Source organism: Vulpes vulpes, chromosome 2 (assembly GCF_048418805.1).
Source record: "Vulpes vulpes isolate BD-2025 chromosome 2, VulVul3, whole genome shotgun sequence".
Classification (NCBI taxonomy): Eukaryota; Metazoa; Chordata; class Mammalia; order Carnivora; family Canidae; genus Vulpes; species Vulpes vulpes.
The window spans coordinates 21,929,800-21,948,780 of record NC_132781.1 but is presented as its reverse complement, the minus strand read 5'-3'; the positions used below and the strand labels follow the sequence as shown (position 1 = coordinate 21,948,780).

At 50.6% G+C, this 18,981-nt stretch overlaps 1 protein-coding gene across 1 annotated transcript; it reads right to left on the bottom strand.

Moving 5' to 3' along the window:
• Positions 1–4,081: 4,081 nt before the first annotated feature.
• Positions 4,082–16,698, bottom strand: CCR7 (C-C motif chemokine receptor 7). The gene is made up of 3 exons (XM_025996212.2): positions 16,631–16,698; positions 9,112–9,161; positions 4,082–6,191 (listed from the first exon to the last, which is right to left on the bottom strand). The coding sequence occupies exons 1-3, from the start codon at positions 16,638–16,640 to the stop codon at positions 5,112–5,114; spliced, it is 1,140 nt and encodes a 379-aa protein (XP_025851997.2). The 5' UTR covers positions 16,641–16,698; the 3' UTR covers positions 4,082–5,111.
• Between the last annotated feature and the right edge of the window lie 2,283 nt (positions 16,699–18,981).

The window sequence follows — 18,981 nt, the reverse complement described above, 5'->3', positions numbered from 1 at the left end:
ACGATGTCAGATATTTACTTGGAGCAAACATAAACTCTGCTTCAGCAGGCTCTGACATGGGCACAAGAGGGCTCGGGGGCCAGACGTGTGTCCTCACCTGCCCTCTTGCTAAGTGGACAGTCGGCCGACCTCGGGACCTACTGCAGCAGGAGGGAGTGGAGATCCTGCTCTGCTCGTGCGAGCCCGTGTTTGTTTACACAGAGATGAGAACCCAGAGGCTGCACAGTGCGGTGGTTCCTACAACACACGAGACAACTCAGCAAGTGAATTCCCTGGGGTTAGGGGAGCAAGAGACAAAAATAAGATTATATCCGTCCTCACAGTGAATGCGGGAGGAAGAGCAGTCTGAATTGGGACACACACACACACACACACACACACACACACACACACACACACACGAGTCTGTGGGAGCATTCACCGACGCTCATTTCTGATTTCAGAGAACAGCTGAGATTCGTTAGTCTTGAGCTGCTTTGGCAGAGCAAGGCGCTGTGTAGCATTTTCTGCAGCAGACCCCTTGTCTGTGTGTCTCTTTCTAGGCCCCCAACAAGACAAATGACTGAGCTGGGGGGTGGTGTATATGGACGCACATGTGTGTGTGTGTGTGTGTGTGTGTGCGTGCACGTGTGTTTTTGTAATGAGGCTTCTACTCCCTGCAGTGCCTCTCAAACATCTGCTCTCATAGGGGGAGGCTGGGAGGGCTGTCAGGGTTGCTGTTTTGATTTCAGGGAGAAGCACCCTCTCTTTTACTCCCTGCAGTTTTTCTAGGGGTTCAGACCAGGGAAACTGGGACATTTCCAACCCCCTCCTGGCAAAGAAGGCCACAAGTCCACCTGTCTCTAAGACTAATATAGCCCCCTTTCCCCACCTGTGATTGGGAGGCCCGGGAAAGTTGTGTACGTGGGGAGTCCTTTCTACCCACTGACAATACTCTCCAGGTCCGGCCCCTAGCCGGGTAGTCCTTAGAATGCATCCCTGCCCCACCTACCCCTACTTCTACTCCCTACTCAGAATTGCCCCCCTTGGCTCCCCATCTCATTTACCTCTACTCCCACCCCTGCTCCTGTAGGACTGTTTCTTCCTCCTCCAACTATTTACCTTTAATAACAGAAATAAAACTAACTCTCAGAGAATTCTTTCTTAAAAAGATCAGTTGCCTGAATTCCTTTGGGCCTACTGCCATATTTCTTTTATTTTTTTAAAAAATATTTTATTTGAGAGAGAGAGAAAGCATGAGTTAGGGGAACAGCAGAGGGAAAGGGAGCAGACTCTCCCCTGACCAGAGAGTCTAATGAGGGGCTTGATCCCAGGACCCGGGGCTCAACCTGAGCCAAGGCAGATGCTTAACCAACTGAGCCACCCGGACACCCCACCATATTTCTTTTCTTTGTATCTCATTTTCCTGGACTCAATAGCAAAAACAGTCCATTTTCCTGGACTCAATAGCAAGGACTATTTATGGGGGCAAGGTGAGATGCTCCTTAAGGACCTGGTCACAGGACAGGAGGGATGGTGCTTGCCATAGCAGAGCTAGATGGTCTGGGATGGGGGTAGCGTATGCCAGGGTGGGCGTGTAGGGGAATACAGAAGAGTGCAGGAGGTCTGTAGGAAGAGGTCTGAATGGAGCTCGGGAACCTGGGTTCAAGTTCTATCATGGCCAAGTACTCCTAAGAGACCTCAGGTGAGTAATTTACCTCTCTGAGCCTCAGTTGACTTACCTGTACAACTGGTGGAATGTGACCTGACTAATCTTCCAGCTGTCCTCCAACTTGATTTATAAGTTGTAGGGGGATGGAAATGGGGCTAGGTAATTGAATTTGGTTTCCTTGTGGTTAGCAACTTTTTTTTTTTTTTTAGCTATCATGTATTAAACATTTTTTAATGATTATCCACAACACAACACTTCCATGAGGATTTCTAAGCATTTTACATATATGTATTTATTTGCTCCTCACAACAGTCCTAGGAGGTAGGTGCTATGATTTTCCCCATCACACAGATTAGGAAACTGAAACACAGAGAGACTAAGTAAGGAGCCCAAGTAGCGCAGCTGAAATTCAAACCAGGCAGTCTGGCCGCAGAGCCCGTGCTCCTCATCACCACATTCAATATTCCAGGCACCGGGCTAGACGTTTGCCAAATCCTCTCCATTTTGCAGTTGAGAAATCTGAGACTCAGAGCAGTTGAGCAACAGCTGAAGGTCACACAGCTGGGAAGCAATAGAGATGAGGTTCACAGTCAGCCAGGCTTCCGAGTGAGCGTCTGCTCTCCCTCATCCACCTCTCATCCATCCTGCCAGATCCTTAGGCCCCCCAAGGCAACTTTATCCAGTATCCTTATATTGCAATATCTCTTCAAGCAAGTCAGTTCCTTCTTCTGGGCCTCAGTTTCCCCATCTAGAGAATGATTGGGTTGGACCAGCTAATCTTTGAGGTCCCTCGCAGCTCTGTGAATCCACGATTCTTGAGGTTCAGTGCTTCTGGCTGGAAGGACAGACTTGCCCTGGGGCTGCATCCAGGGAGGCTGGGGATGGGAAACAGGGGGAGCTGCAGAGGGGAGGAGGAGCTTTGGGGCCATGAGCCCAGGAAGATGGGGCAGTTGTATGAAACAGATGAGACAGAGAGAGAGAGAGAGAGAGAGAGAAAGAGAGAGAGAGAGAAGCCCTGGGTGAGGGGGCTCCCCAGTGAGTCTGTTCCTTCCTCCTAGGGGTCCCCCCTAAGTTTAGGGGAGACACATGAGAGCACTGGGCAAGGGAGCAGTGGCCAGGCCAGCAAGGAGCCGAGATAGAGCAGTTTGGGGAATTAACATTGCTGGGGTTTTGCTGTCTTTGTAAATACTCAGATATGTTCAATTACTTTAGAAAAATGTATTTGAAGCCGAGATGGCATGTTTGTGCGGTTGGCCTGGCTTCCTGTTCATGAGCATTCCTTTGAATTCCTCCATTCAGGAGCTGAGGATCGGTTTCCTGCCTGTACCGCATTAGGATGTGTACACCAGTGGGCCCAGTGCTTCTGTGCTCCTCTCGGGGACCTCTCTCACCCCAGATCTGTGCACACACAATCGCCACTGCACCTTTTAACATTCGATGCTGCTGCAACAGGCACTGCTCCACACTGGCTGCGCCTGTGCTGGCTTCGCTTCCCCCGGGGTGTCTTGGCTGACAAATAATGCCCAGTGCATCCTGTGGAGGAGGGAAGTGTCATGTGCTTATTGTGAAATTAGAGAATGGGCTTCATCACCAGGCAAGCTCTCTTCACTTTGGAAAATTGATGGAATCACCTTTGCATGAGCGTCCCCACCCGCCTCCCCGTGCCAGGCCCCAGCTCTTGCTGTGCTGGGCCCTTCAGACAGCTCCTCATGCATCACAGACTGGGCTACCCTCCTCTCTAGCTTGGGGGCATCAGAGCACCCTGATGGGACATGGATATAGGCAGGGGGTAGTGGCTGTCCCTTGATCCCCGCTCCTCCATGATGGGTACATGGGCTGTTGCTGCAATAGGGATCAGGAGGGTGGGTCGTGGATGACCCTGGCTTTCAAGCTTCCAGCAAAAGGTGCAGCCTATCACATGGGTGCCATTTCAAGCCTCCTTAATCCAGCACGCTGTTGTCTGCGTGCCCAGGGGGAGGCCTTCCCTCTAAACAACCAGGGCACTTGAAGGAAATGACAAAGCATCAGGGGCTCTGGTTTCAGACCGAGCTGGGACAGATGAGTAGACCAGTGAGTGTATGTTGCTAAAGGTCAGGGAGAGCTCCTAGCCATCGAGGTTATGGGGAAAACTCGGTTCTTTCCAAAGCTCAGCTCAGACCCATGTTTCTGGGTCACTGCTGCTGGCACAGGCTTGGGGCCTCTCCCACAAATTCTGGAAGGGCATTTGCAAGATGGGCACCCTGGGCTTCCCCTCCCCCTGCCTCTTTCGAGCCTCTTGGGCCTGTGTTGTTGGACAGGCTTGGAGAACACATCTTGGAAGACCTCACAGCTCTGATCACCTCTGAGAAATGAAGAGCAGGGAAAGGAGAGAAGTGGGGGCGGTCAGGTGGGAAGTCGGGGTTTGCAAAACAGGAACGCACCCATTGGCCGTTTACCAAAAAATTTCCCCCTTTCTTTTAAAGCTGTTGCTCCCTCAAGGGAAAACTTGTATTTGTGTGTGAGTAAGCTGTGCTGTCTTAATGAACTGAAAGCAGGACAGGATGAGAGTTTTTTTTTTTTTTTTTTTTTTTTATCCTCACTACTAAGAACAAAAAGCAGCTCATTGGTCTTAGGCAGCCAGGGCTGTCACCACCCCCTGGCCCCTAACCTTCCTCCCTGCCCTCTCCTCCATCCGAGCAGAGTTGAGAGCTGAGAAGGGCTGGCCACACGTCATCCTCGCCCCAGAGTCCTGGCTGGGAGTGTGGCTTTGGCCAGGCAGAGGCGGCTGGCCGGGCCTGCAGGAAACACCACCCCTCCCTGAGGAGGGCCTCGGAGGGCAGCAGCCTGATGAGAGGTGGCAGGCGAGGGGCTGGTGTGCTTTCAGGGAGGCCTGGAGGCTGCCATTTCTTGCTGGCTCAGATGACAGTGGAAAAAGAGATGGAGGGAGGAATTCAGAGAGTTTGACCCATTGGCATCCCTCTTCCCTGCCAAGCCAAGTTGGGAAGTCTCCCCAGCATCTCTGGTCTCCGAAACAAAGCCCTGTTTTCTGGAAGACCTTGTTCCAGCCCTTGAATCTCAGGGAGGATGTCTTTCTAGGTTAGAAGGAGCTTCATTCAGAGGACTCGCCAGGCCCCCTCCATCAGTCTACCCGTTACCAGCTCTCTCCCCTTCACTCTAAGCGTGGACTGTCTCCTGACTTCCACTTTTGGTTTTTGGTCTGGGGGACAACAGACACGTGGTTTCAGAGTGTTGCAGGATTTGGTATAGCTCATCGGTCACAATGCTTTGCAACCCGGGTGGAGGTAGCTAGGGACCGGGGTGAAGCCTGGGCCGCGGCACCAGCTTTCCCCACAAGATTAAAAACTTCACAGCCGGGACGGCCTTTCTTCCCTCTGCAGCTCTTGGTGCCCGAGTCATGGGCTGCCTGGATCCAGCCCAGGGGCCCTGGGAGAGGTCCCACTAGTCCCGGCGGAGGAGCCTCCTACGGGGAGAAGGTGGTGGTGGTCTCGGCCTCCACGCTCATGGAGGAGCGCCGGGTGTGGCGGCAGGAAGACCACTGCCGGAGCTGCTCCTGGCTCAGGCAGCCGAGGTCCTTGAAGAGCTTGAAGAGGTCGCTTCTGAACTTGACACCAATGAAGGCATATAAGAAAGGGTTGACGCAGCAGCGGACGCACGCCAGGCTGTAGGTGATGTCATAAGCGATGTTGAGCTGCTTGCTGAGCTCGCAGCTACCGCTGCCAGTGATGTTGAAGTTGGCCACTGTCTGGGCCAGGATCACCCCGTTGTAGGGCAGCTGGAAGGCTATGAAGACCACGACCACGGCAATGATGACCTTGATGGCCTTGTTGCGCTCAAAGTTGCGTGCCTGGAGCAGGGTGCGGATGATGACGAGGTAGCAGAAGCTCATGGCCCCCAGGGGGATCAGGAAGCCCACCACCATCTGCGCCACCTGGATGGTGATCAAGGCTTCCACCTGATTGGTGTTGAGGGAGCACCGCAGTGCTTGCTCACTGCTGCTCTTCTGGAGGCCGCTGTACAGCAGCTCCGGGGTGGAGAGCACCATGGCCAGCATCCAGATGCCCACACAGGAGAGCTTGCTGATGAAAAGGACGCGGGCACGGTGGCGGTGGGCCGAGACGGCCTGGACGATGGCCACGTAGCGGTCGATGCTGATGCAAAGAAGCAGCAGCATGCCGCTGAAGAAGCTTATCTTGTAGATGCCAAAGATGATCTTGCAAACGTGGACGCCGAACGTCCAGGACTTGGCCGCGCTGTATGCCCAGAAGGGAAGGGTCAGGAGGAAGAGGATGTCCGCCATGGCCAGGTTGAGCAGGTACGTATCTGTCATGGTCTTGAGCCTCTTGAAATAGATGTAGGTCAGCACGACCAGCCCATTGCCCAGCAGGCCCATGAAGCAAATGATGGAGTACATGATTGGCAGGAACCAGGCTTTGAAGTTCCGCACGTCTTTCTTGAAGCATACAGACTCATACAGTGTATAGTCCACCGTGGTATTTTCTCCGATGTAGTCGTCCGTGACCTCATCTTGGCACAAGCACACCTGTGGGGGAGGGGACAGGGCGACACGATCCAGCTTAGCTAAGTGGGATCCAGCTCAGCTCAGCTCAGCTCATCTCGCTGCCCTGGGATTGTCCAGAGCACTGGTTTCAAATGTGGTACCTATCACGGGCATCATACCATCACCTGCAAATTCTCAGACCCCACCTGAGACCTGCAGAATCAGAATCTTGGGGGTATGGGTGGGGCCCTGGAATCTATTTTTCTAAACTCTCCAGGTGGTTCTTTGGTTTGAAACCAGTGCTTCCCAAATTTTCACGTGAATTACCTGGAGATCTTGGCAAAGTGCATGTCCTGATTTAATAGGCTGGGACCTGAGATTCTGCACTTCTCGTAAGTAGCCAAGGTCTGCTCTTGCCAACTCAGAGAGGCTTGACATGACGTGCCCTGATGGTGGACTGGAAAGTGTCTGTGCTTTGGGGTCACATGAGCCTCGGGTCAGATAAACAGACTTCATCTCTGAGCCTCAAGTGACCTCATCTGTGAAATGGAGATGACTACTGTCTCCCTCCCATGGCTGTGGCGAGGTGTGGAACCTCGGTTCTGGCACCTGGAAACTCCAGGAGAGTCGGAATGTGTGTCATTCATCTTGAGCCTCCTTTAGAATCAGCTAGAAAGAGTTTTCCAGGGAGCCTACAAAATACTTTAGCTTTTGAGGGAAAATCCACATCGGGGTTAAGGTTAAGGAGGGCCTGGAGCCAGTAGAGAGGAAGGCACATGCTCTGTTAAGAAGCCTGGAAACCCTGGTTTGGGGTGAGCTGCTGTGACATTGGGTGGTGAGTGACTTGCAGAATTCTACAGATCCCTGGGGCCCGAGGCACCGAGGCACCGAGGCACCACCGTGCCGGCACACAGCAGGAGCTCAGGCAACGTGGGCCCAAGCTCACAGAACTGCACAGCTGTGACAGGAGGGGATAAGGCACCGCTGGGCCACTGCCTCCTCAGCAGTGATGGAGTCCTCCCTGCACCCCAGGAAGAGCCTGTGGCTCCGTCTCCCACTCTCCCGCTGCGCTGCTCCCACCCTCTTCCCCTACCTCTCTGTCTCTCTCTTCCTCGCAGTCTCTTCCGGCAGATCCCAATCAGCCGGGCTCAGCTGCTCAGGGCTTTTTTTAGCCCATCTGCAGGGCAAGGTGAAGGTTCAGGCAGCCTGCTGTGATTTTATCAATGAAGGAGGGCACAGGCCCCTGTGCCTCTGTGCACCGTGGAGGCTGAGCCTGTGCAGGCTGGCAGCTGGGCTGCAAGACGGCTCACGGGCCCTCCTCTGGGAATTGGGCTCTGGGCAGCTCAACCTGATGGGTTTGCATGCAAGACTGGGGAGCTGGAGGGACATCAGAGATGAGGACAGGAGGCTTTTGGAGAACCTCACTCAAGGTCACACAGCCAGAGTGGAACCCAGTCTCTTCCTCACATCCTGTCTCTGTCTTTACCACTTCCAAATGCTGAATTTATCAGTCACAGAATGAGGACAAAATGATATCCAGAAGCCTTTTCTTTGGGCACTGCTATCTTGAGAAAAGTCAGCGGTAACCCTCTTTCCCTCATCTGGGAATGACCGCAGCCTGGGAGTCCTGAAGACACTGGCTGTTCTTGGAACCCATGGTCAGTCTCACAGTTTTAAGTCCGGGGTCCCTGGACATAAAGGGGTACACCCAGCCTCTGTGAAGTGTGCTCCGTACCACCCTGTCCTGCCTTCTTTTTCCACCCTTTACTACTTCCGGACTCCTTGATGCCTCTGCAGCCCACAGCTGCACCACATCCTGCCCCATCTGAGCTACCCCATCCCCCCAAGTAAAGAGAAGAATGAGCCCCAGCTGTCCCTCATCACCTCCCCAACCTTCCAGCCTCCACTTCTAGCAATACAGCCCCTCCCAGGTCCTGGAAATGGGAAGAAAGAGGGGAGGGAGTGGTGATGGGGAAGGGGGCCAGGCTGTAGGCTGTAGCCCAAGCTCCAGGGGGCCTCTGGGATGGGGTTTTGGGAACAGTGCCCAGCTTGGGGCCTGCCTCTGGCCAGAGCTCCTGGAAAGCTGCCCCTCTGGCCTCCAGACTTGGGGAAGAGCCAAATTCTGAAGGACTGCCTCCAGCTCTGGCCTTGGTCTCCCCCCGCCCTCCAAGAGAGCTCCCACCCCCAACAAATGGCAGAGAGGAGACTATGAGTTACAGTTTCTTCTAATTCTGGCACTTGGTGGGGCCAGATTTCCTGTCTCCATTCCTGGGATTGAGAAGCAGAACATTGTAAATTGGGGGACTTTGCTCCTGCAGAGTTTGGGCCCTTATAAAGTATGTGCACTACCCCCACCCCCAGGTCCGGGGCCCCATCTGTCCTTCCTTCCCCACTAAGTGGGGCTCAAATGGGCCTCTTTATTTCACAGAAAGGACTGGAGCTTCCAGGGGAGGCTTTGGCTGGACACTGAAGGAGGGAGACGGCTTTGGGATGATAGGATAGTAACCCATCCACCAGATGAAAGTTTCTTCCCTCAGCTCATGTATGAAGTTTTGCACACATGGCTGTGCACATGTCTGCACAGACTCCAGTGACCTCACAGCCTTTGCTTTGTGCAGTTTCTCTCCATAAACTCAGATGGGGCCCGCATTTCTGTATCCTGGATGGGGATAGTGGAAGTGGGGTGGGATGATGATGGTATCTTACTTTCCTCTGTGTTTTCATTTAAATGGAGGTGAGGACATTCAGAGACCATGTATGGCTTTGTAGGGTCACTCAGCAGATGGAGATGGGCAGCCATCAGCTTAAGGAGTGGAGAGTGTTTGTGTCTGGATCTATTTTCTTCCAGCAAGTGCCCACCTCCTCCTCAGGACCCTGGAGCTGGGGAGGGGTGGGCTTGGGGAGGGCGGGAGGGGGAGTGTGTGGAGAAGGGAACAGAGATTTTCTTGGCCACAGATCTCACCTGGAAAATGACAAGGAGAGCCACCACCAGCAGGCTTTTCATTGGTTTCCCTGCAGGAGACAAGGGGAGAAAGTTAATGCTTGGAGGGGACAGATCTTTGTTATGAAAGAAAGCCTTAGGGAGGGGTGGGAACACTGTTGGGAACTTTCATCACAAGCCCCAGGCACCACGCTTGCCTGGGGCATCAGAACCAGATTGTGCCTTGAAGCGCCTGGCTGGCTGCCCAGTCTTGCCGCCCTCACCTCCTCTTCCTCCACTCTGAGGTCCCACAAAGGAATGGGGTTGGAATGCAGGGCAGCCCCCGCTCCCCACCCCCTTCTTTTTTTTTTTTATTTTTTATTTATGATAGTCACAGAGGGAGAGAGAGGCTCAGAGACACAGGCAGAGGGAGAAGCAGGCTCCATGCACCGGGAGCCCGACATGGGATTCGATCCCGGGTCTCCAGGATCGCGCCCTGGGCCAAAGGCAGGCACCAAACCGCTGCACTACCCAGGGATCCCTCCCCACCCCCTTCTTGGCTCTTCAGGGCATCTTCTGGAGTTAGAAAGTCCACCCTGGTCCACACCACTCCTCAAGGCTGAGTTTTCAAATGACCCTGACTCCTGAGTCTGAGGGGCCCCTCCCACTTTGGGTTATGTGGGAAGCAAGGCCCTGAGGTGGTGGTGGTAAGGGTGTGCCTGTGTGCGTGGGTGCGTGCGTGTGTACATGTGTGTGTCCTGCACTGCTCCTGTGCCAGGAGCCATCGAGGAACATTTTTCATGCATCCAGCCCCATCTGCTGCCCTGAATGTCTTCTAGGGGAGGCCAGCTAAGGAAATGGGCTGATGTCACAGGACTAGGTGGAGGAGTGTGGTTATTTCCTGGCATCTCAAGGATGGGAAAGTGCTTCGGGAACCCATCTGCTCCCCATAACCCCTCATTCAACTGACATTCATTAAGGCCACCTGGTGGTTTACTTGGTCTAATCCTCAGCCTGCCTGTGGAGCAGGGACCTCTTCCCTTTTATCCAATGCAGGCCCAGAATAAAAAAGGCACCCAGGAATTATGTCTTGATGAATGAATGAATGAATGAATGAATGAATGAATGAATAAGTGATTGAATGCCTGCTTCCCCTTCTTCCAGGAGAGAGCACCAGGGTGGCCTGAGGGGATGCTGTCCTATGACAGTGTGATACAATAGAGACTGTTCTCTGAGGTAACCACTCTTTTTTTTTTTTTTTTTTTGAGGTAACCACTCTTTTTGCTTCACTGAAGTGTGTACGTATGTTTGTTCTTTAACTTTTTTTTTTAAAGATTTTATTTATTTATTCATGAGAGACAGAGAGAGAGAGAGAGAGAGAGGCAGAGACACAGGCAGAGGGAGAAGCAGGCTCCCTACAGGGAGCCCTATACGGGACTCAATCCCTGGACTCCTGGACTCCAGGATCCTGCCCTGCGTGGAAGGCAGGCGCTAAACTGCTGAGCCACCCAGGGATCCCCTTTTCTTTAGCTTGTTTCTAATCTAGGGCCTTGTGAGATGTGGGAAGATACTCAGCTACAGAAAGGGACCCGGCCCGGCCTACATTCTGGAAGTCAGGAGGCTCTCTTGAGTCTGAGCAGTAGGCAACAGGTTGAGACTCTGGGTTAGCAGAGGCCTGGTGTGCTGTGGACAGAGGACGGGCACCTGGCTGCTCACAGTTCTCCTTTGAGGCTGAGCTGAGGGCTGGAGTGGGAATTTATCTCCTCTGAGGACTGAGCAGGGAACACTGTGCACAAGATAATTTATGTAGGAGTCTTATCTCACCTAACTATCTGGGAGTACCCAGAGGGCAGGAGTTGTGCTTTCTTACCTTTGTATAACCTACCCCTCAAGCTCCCAGCCAGGGCTTGGCCCACATGTCAGTAACCGGGGGATGCCACAAATGAATGCCAAGGCAGAGCTTGCAGGCTGGTCGCACCTTCAGTCTTAACAGGGACAGAGTAATGTTTGGAACTCTGTTTCAAGCATCTTCTGGAAGCTGGGGGCCCTCTTTCAGCAAGCAGGGTGTTCTGCTTCCCCAGTGGAAACAGCAGCGTGGCCAGTGATTCTGTCCTTGGCCACAGCACCACCTGCTGGAAGTCTCTCTGCATGACACCCAATTCATAGTACGCTCCAGGTGGAGCGCCTAAGGTGGGGAATTCTGGGCTTAGGGGTTCCTGGGCAAAGGAGGAAGGGCTTCAAGCCACATAAATAGATAAATAATAAATAATAAAGCCACTGCAATCAAGTTATACTGCACGCTACTGCTAGATATGTCTTTCTAAGGCAGAACTCTGATGCCAACCCTCGCCAGTCCTCCTCCTAAATCCTGAGGACTTCTCTCTCCAGCTCTAAGGAGGAAGCCCCCGAAGCTCAGTATGACAGTCAAGCCCCTCACTGCCTCTTGCACCTGCCTTCTTAGTTGTGTCTTCTCTTTCTGAGGACAGGGACCCACTGTCCTATTGGCCCCGAGTATCTGCAGTCCTAGAATAAATGGTTCTGCAACATTCCAGCTTCCTTCTCCCATCCTCCTTCCTTGCTGAATTACCCCTAAGGGAGACCCTGCTTAGTCCCACATCTCTACCTTAACCATGCTAGAGTTCAACACACCACTCATCCTCCACTGATTCATCCTGGTGTGAGGTGCTCTTTAAACATGTACAAATCTTTCGTTACTCTAGAGAAAGCCTACTTTGACTGTCAGTGAGAACTGAGAAACCTCAAAGTTTTGATAAGTCACAACGGGTAAGATACAAGGAGTAAGAACTGTTTCTGTTTCACTCTATCAACCCCTTCTCTTGGGCCCTGTCCCATTTCTTTGCCACTGGTGGAGGGGAGGGGAAAGGAGGTACAACCTGTGGTGTGTGTGTGTGTGTGTGTGTAGATGACTTCTTATTCCAGGTGTGTTGGAAGTGGAGGATGAATTAGGATTTGTAGTCCAAAATAGGGCGTTTTCAAGAAAGGTAACCAAATGGGAGTTTAGGGGAACTCTGGTGTGTGGCAGGAGCCTGGTCAGCAGCCATGAGTCAGATCATTCCTGTCTGTTGCAAAGTCATAAAGTGACGGGTCTTGGGCAGCAGCTTGGGTAAGGCCACTGTAGTTGGGAATCTTGGGGGTTGAGAAGTAGATGACTTATATGTTGGGTATTTTCTGAGTTCTTGAGTTTCGAGTAATAATCATAACAAAAAGAAATTCCCTAGAACTCCAATTTGAGCTCTCAGCAAGGGAAGCTGCCTTCTCATCTGGGAGGAGGGGATTGCCAGGTGGATTTGCTCTCCCAAATTTCAAACATTCATCCCCACATTTTCCAGTGCCTCTAGGGGATCATGGCTGCCCATTACATTAGCTGGCCCCCAAAGCCACCCCAGACTTTTTCTTTCTGGAATTCCTCACCTGTCACAACTTTTTTTTGTGTGTGGGGGTGGGTGGGTGGGTGAGTGTAATGGAAAGTGGGAAGAAGCAGGGAAGTGGTAGGAGATTTGGAGGTGAGAAGCCTGGGGGACCCCCCCTTTCAGATAATAGGCAGAGATGGATGACAGCTGGTTGAGCCTTGCAGTCACTAAGATATCAAATCCCTTACCCAGTGATTTAATGCAAATCCAGTGAGCTCTCTCTCACTTTGCACCAAACTGTCCCATGTATGATCATTTCATCATCACAAAAGCCCTGAGGTAGGCATGACTGTAATCTCCATCTAAGTACTGAGAAACCTGAAGCCTAGTGAGATTAGCAAGTCTCCCAGAGTCTCACAGTTGGCCAGTAGTGGAGCTGGGCTTTAAATCCTATGGTCTCCAGAAACCATACTCCTAACCTGCCTTTTGTGCTGCCTCGTGATCTTTGTGTATCTCTCCCTCATAACGTCCTGTGAGCGATGCCTTGTGATTCTCATGCTATGTTCCAGAAAATAGAGGCCCAGAGGGGTTAAGGTACTTGCCTGGGGTCACACAGCTGCTAAGAGATGGATCTGAGATTTGACTGGAACTCTCACTACTGTCACATTACGTCTCTGAGGAGTCCTCTGTGTAGAGGGGCCTCCGAGGAGCGAGTGTGACGGGGAATCCTCACTTTCCCACATCCCGGGGGTCATCCAACTCTGTTGCTTCTAACCCCTAATATCCCAGAGCCGGCCCCACCTCTGCCCTGACATCAGCCATTGCTGCCACAGAGATCCTTCTGAAAGGCAACTCGTGTCCTTTAACTCACCTGACTGAAAAAGAAAAAGCTTTGCTGGCTCCCCATCACTTTCAGGATGAAGCACACACCCCTCAGCAATACCACACATCATCTTAAAGGCTGGTCCTGCCTGTCCCTCTAGCCTTCCTTCTTACCTTTCTCCTTGGCCTGGCCAGGTTGTCAAACCCCCTTCAACTTGCTTCTTCCTTGCTTCTGTTAGCTTTGGTCAGAGCTGGCTGGCTGGGAGGCCACAGGCTGAGTCCCCAGGCTATTCTGCTTGGCTACCATGGATTTTCTTTCTTTCTTTCTTTCTTTCTTTCTTTCTTTCTTTCTTTCTTTCTTTCTTTCTTTTTTTTAAAGATTTTATATATCTATTCATGAGAGACACAGAGAGAGGCAGAGACATTGGCAGAGGGAGAAGCAGGCTCTATGCGGGGGGCCTGATTGGGGACTCGATCCCAGTACCCTGGGATCACGACCTGAGCCGAAGGCAGGCGCTCAACCACTGAGCCACGCAGGTTCCCCAGCTACCTTGGATTTTCAAAACATTGGTTTTGAATGACTTTAGGTGTGGTTTGCACCCTCTGGCTTGCTCTGCTCCCCTCCACTTACTACACCTCACGCCCCTTCCCTCGTTTGTCTGGTTGGCCTCTGATGGAAATCAAGTCTGTGATCCCTGCCGCATCCTGCATCCCTCGTTCGTCCTTGTCTGGTTGGGTAACTTTTATACGCCTTTGAAAGCCCAACTTCAATGCCCCTCTGACCCATGTTTACTACTTTACTTTGAGTTTCCCACGTGGCTCCCCCTCAGCCCATCGGCACTGAATCTCCCTCTATCCAATGGCTTTTTGACATGTGCATCTCTCCTCTTGCAAGACTGGTTATGCCCAAACTTCCCACTCAACGATAGTTGACCAGAAGAAGGTACCTCAGAGCAGAGATTTTCCCAGCAGCTCCCTGAGGCTGCAGAACTCCCCTCGTCCCCAGCCATGCTCCCAGGCCAGGGGGCTTTGGCCCTGTGTTCCTTTAGCTTCCCTCTGCCACCATTTCAGGCCAAGTTAGGAGAGAGTAAGTCTCTCACAGGCTCATTTTTTTCTTTTCTCTATTTTGGAGAATTCTGAGGTCTTAAGACTCCTCTCTCAAAGGTGGGGAGGGCGCCTCTGGGCTGCTCATTCAAATCATGAAAGAGACCAACTCAGCCCCGCTTTGGTGTTTTCATTTTGTGTAACAGAAACTCTGCCTCCTCATCCACCTCTTGCTCCCTGCTGGGCAGACAAAGAGAGAAAAACAGATCGTTCATGACCCACCTGCCCTCCCAACGGCCGGAGTCCGTTCTGAGCAAAGCGTCTCTCAGTGGCTTCCCTTCCTACCAGTAGTTTAGACTTAGCCGTTGGGGTTCTCTCTCGGGTTGAGTGAGGCAGGCGACGACATCCCTTTCTCCTAAACCAGAGGTTATCCTTCCTCCCCGCATCAAAGCCTGTGAGGCTAGCACCCCAAACTCAGGTCTGGGGGGAGACCCTCAAGGGGTAGACTGGAGCTGGTTTTCAGAAGCCCATGAACCAGTTGGTGTGTACATCCCTCCCTGACTCCGTGTTCAGTCATTTCATGCCTTGAAATAGTCTGAGCTTAAAATCAACCGGGGGAGGGGGTATGGGGAGGACGGCAGGGAAGAATTTACACTATAGAAATTGGCAAGAACTAGCAATTGGGGCTCTTCCTCCTTCTCCAGGAGAGCAGGTTTTCCAACATTTCCCAGCATACCACTGGGACACTGCTTGGTTTCCTTCATGGAGATCACACAGAGGGTCAGGAACCAGTCCTCAGTGGGTGATGCCTGCATTCTGCGATTGTGGTTAAGTGGTATGGGGGTCTGGGGAGTGAGATTAGGGAGCGGGCCGCTGGGAAGACAGGCAGTTGGGAGCGATTTTTAAAAACTAAAATCAACTCTGAGTTCTTGATGCCATTCATTCATTCATTCATTCACTCCACAAACTTTCTGCTCACCCCACCCCCTCCTCCCCCAAGCATCTGAGATGGAGATGCAAGGATCAGTCTCTACCTCCCAGGTTGGGTGGCTACCTTAACCCCTTTCCAGGTGATCGCTGGGCCCACCTGGAGTTCTGGGTAGGTCGAGGGTAGACAGAATCAAGGCAAGAGGCTGTGGTGTGGTGGGAGGAGTATGAGGACAGCACAGGGCGCACCAGTGAACCTTCACTTTTTAAAGCCAACCTCTTGCGGCTTTGAGGCCGCCGTGGTGCTTTGCTTGCTGGTGAGAACGAACCATCCAGGAACTTGGCCCTTTGTAGCCTCAGTCGGGTCTGATTTCACAGCTGAGATTTATAAATGGGGTGTCCAGAGGTGGACGTACACCTCAGAACCTTCTCAGAACTTCTTTTGTAATCCTTCTTGTTAAAAGGGTTAGAACTGAGGATGGGCTTTTTAAAGGGAAGAGCCATCTGCCAGGGCAGAAAAAGTAAAGAAGTGAGGCAGGGACCATGCTGGAGGCTTGGGCTGTGACTTCTCTGAGGTGAATGCCCCACTGCTGTCCTGTTTCCTGTTGCCCACCTACCCTTTAACTGGTGAGAGGCGGCAGCAAAGCCAGGGGGATGTATGGCCTGCTTGCCTAGTCCTGCTGGCACAAAGTGTCACCTTTCATTTGCTCCTAAGGGAACAGAACTTCTGATTCCTGCTTAGCAGGTGAGAAAGGTAGAAAGCAGAGGAAGGAAGAGGAATGGAGGGTTTGGAACCCTCTGAGGACTTTGTCCCTGATGAAACAGGTCCCAGGGAGCCTCACCCGTCACCCCAACCTGAGATGAAAACAGGCACCCTCTTGGGCCACCTGGGTGGCTCAGTGATTGAGCATCTGCCTTCAGCTCAGGTCATGATCCCGGAGTCCTGGGATTGAGTCCGGCATCCGGTTCCCCACCGGGAGCCTGTTTCTCCCTCTGCCTATGTCTCTGCCTCTCTCTGTGTGTCTCTCATGAATAAATAAATAAAATCTTAAAAAAAAAAAAAAAAAAGAAAACAGATACCCTCCATATCACCACCATCCCCAGCCCTGCAACCTTCTCCAGTCCCTACTATTCTAGAAAGACACAACCTCGCCACTTTCCTCCCCTTCTTTCCTGGTACCAGTGGTTACCCCTTTCCCCAGGTCTGAAAGGTACATCCATTGTGTCTGGGAGAACAGAGTGGCATTCTCTGGAAGCAGACAGATTCCCACCAAGGCAGAACCCAATTTCTCTGGGAGGCTCCCCCATGCCTTCCATCCCCCTCTTCCACCTCAAAGTCCAGTTGGATGTCAGAATGACCCAGAACTGCTCTTTCTCGCATAGGGAGGTTCACTCACCCAGGTCCATGATACTCTTTGGGCAGCTGAAACCACACAGGAAGGCTGTGCCGAGTCTTGAGCTCCCACTGTCTGGGGAGGAAGTGCTTTTAAGTTGTGAGAGGAGCCACCCTTTTCTCTGCCCCTCCTACCCCATCTCTTCCCTCCAATCCGAACTTAAAACCAGGGTGCCTACAGCGCTTTCTAGAACCAAGATGAGAAGGTGACAGTGACAGCCCACTCACTGGTCATAGGATCATGAATCATCAGGTTATTTATATTCAAAAAGCCCCCTGTGTAACCCAGCAGACAACGATCCCAGCCTAAGGTGAGAGAATAAGGGCCAGTTATTGGTTTGATGCATGTCTATAGCCTGAATACAACGGGCCAGGGACTCAGAGGTGAGTGAGGGATTATCCCCATCCCTCCTTGGTCCTGCTCAATGTCACAGAAAACTACATTTCTCAAACTATTCTGCCTTCCAGCCTCTTGGGTATTTTTGGCCAGTGGGAGATACTGACAGACGAAGGTATGTTGGAATGTTTCTGGCAGCCTTATTGAGATATAGCTCACATATAAATTTAAAATTCACCCTTTTAAAGTGTACCAATCAATAGTTTTGTATAGTCACAGAGTTGTGCGACCATTGTCACCATCAATTTTAGAACATTTTTTTTTATTACTTGCCTCTATTCATCAACAATGATGCCCTATCTCCCCTCCAACCCTAACCTTGCCCCCAGCCTCCAGTAGCCACCAATCTTTCTATCTCTGTAGATTTGACTCTTGTAAACACTTCGCATAAATAGATTTATATAATATGTGGCCTTTATGCCTGGCTTCTTGCACTTAGCATAGTATTTTAAAGGTTCATCCATGTCTCATATCCTCCTTGCTTTTTTATGGCTCAGTAATATTCCATCATATGGATATACCACATTTTGTTTATCCATTATAAGTTCAACATTTGGATTGTTTTGACTTTTTGGCTCTTATAAATAATGCTATGAACATTCATGTACAAGTTTTTGTGTGGACAAATGTTTATATTTTCGCTTGGGTACATACCTAGGAGTGGAATTGCTGGGTCATATGGCAATTCCATGTTTAACGGTTTGTTTGTTTTTAAAAGATTTTATTTATTTATTCATGAGAGACACAAAGAAAGGCAGAGGCAGAGGGAGAAGCAGGCTCCTTGCAGGGAGCCTGACACGGGACTTGATCCCTAGACCCCAAATCAGACCCCAGGTCAAAAGCAGATGCTCAACCCTGAGCCACTCGGGGGTCCCCTTTTTTTTTAAGGACTTGTTTATTAAAAAAAAAAAAGGATTTGTTTATTTATTTGACAGAGGAAGAGTGTGTGTGTGTGTGTGTGTGTGTGTGTGCACAAAGGAGGGAGGGTAGAGACAGAGGGAGAGATCTCAAGCCGATTTCACACTAAGCGCAGAGCCTGACACGAGGCTTTATCTCATGACCTCGAGATCATGAGTTGAGCTGAAGTGAAGAATTGCTTAACTGAGCCACCCAGGTGCCCCTCATGTTTAACATTTTGAAGAACAAACTATTTCCCAAAGTGGCCTCATGATTTTACATTCCTGTATGTAATATATGAAGGTTTCATATAGGGTTGAATATATAGAGGATCTTTGGCAAAACCTGTTATTGTCTTTTTGATTCTGGTTTTCTAGTGGTTATGAGATGGTATCTCATTGTGGTTTTGATTTGCATTATCCTAATGATGTTGAGCACCTTTTCATGTCCTTATTGACCATCTCTGTATTTTCTTTGGAGATATGTCTGTTTAAATCATTTGCCCACTTTTAAACTTTTTTTTTAATTGACAGTTGTAAGAGTTCCTTATGTATTCTAGATACAAGTCCTTTATTGAATATATGACTTGTAAATATTTTCTTTCATTCTGTGAAATATCTTTTCACCTTCTTGATGGTGTCCTTTGAAGCATACAACTTTAAAGTTTTAGGGCCCAATTCATTTTTTTTCTCTCATCACTTGTGCTCTTGGCATTCTATCTACAAAACCATTACCTAATTCAAGTCCAAGAAGATTTAATTTATTCCTATGTTTTCTTCTAAGAGTTTTGTACTTTCAGCTTTAACATTTAGCTCTAATCCATTTTAAGTTAATTTCTAGATCTGTTCCTTTGTATTCTCAGTATGTTAGAATTTGTTAAATGTTTCTTCTGAGTTTACCTTGTTTTTTTTTTTTTTTTGTCTTTTGTTCGATTAAATATGGTGTATTATGTAGATTGATTTTTGTATGTTGAACCAACCTTGAATTCCTGGGATACATCACTGGGTCATGGTGATTTTTTTTTTATATATGTTGCTGGATTGGGGTCTTAATATTTTGTT

Coding starts and splice junctions, on each gene's coding strand:
- CCR7 (XM_025996212.2), bottom strand. Junction 6,192..9,111: donor CTCTCCTTGTCATTTTCCAG/GTGAGATCTGTG, acceptor CCTCCCCCACAG/GTGTGCTTGTGCCAAGATGA.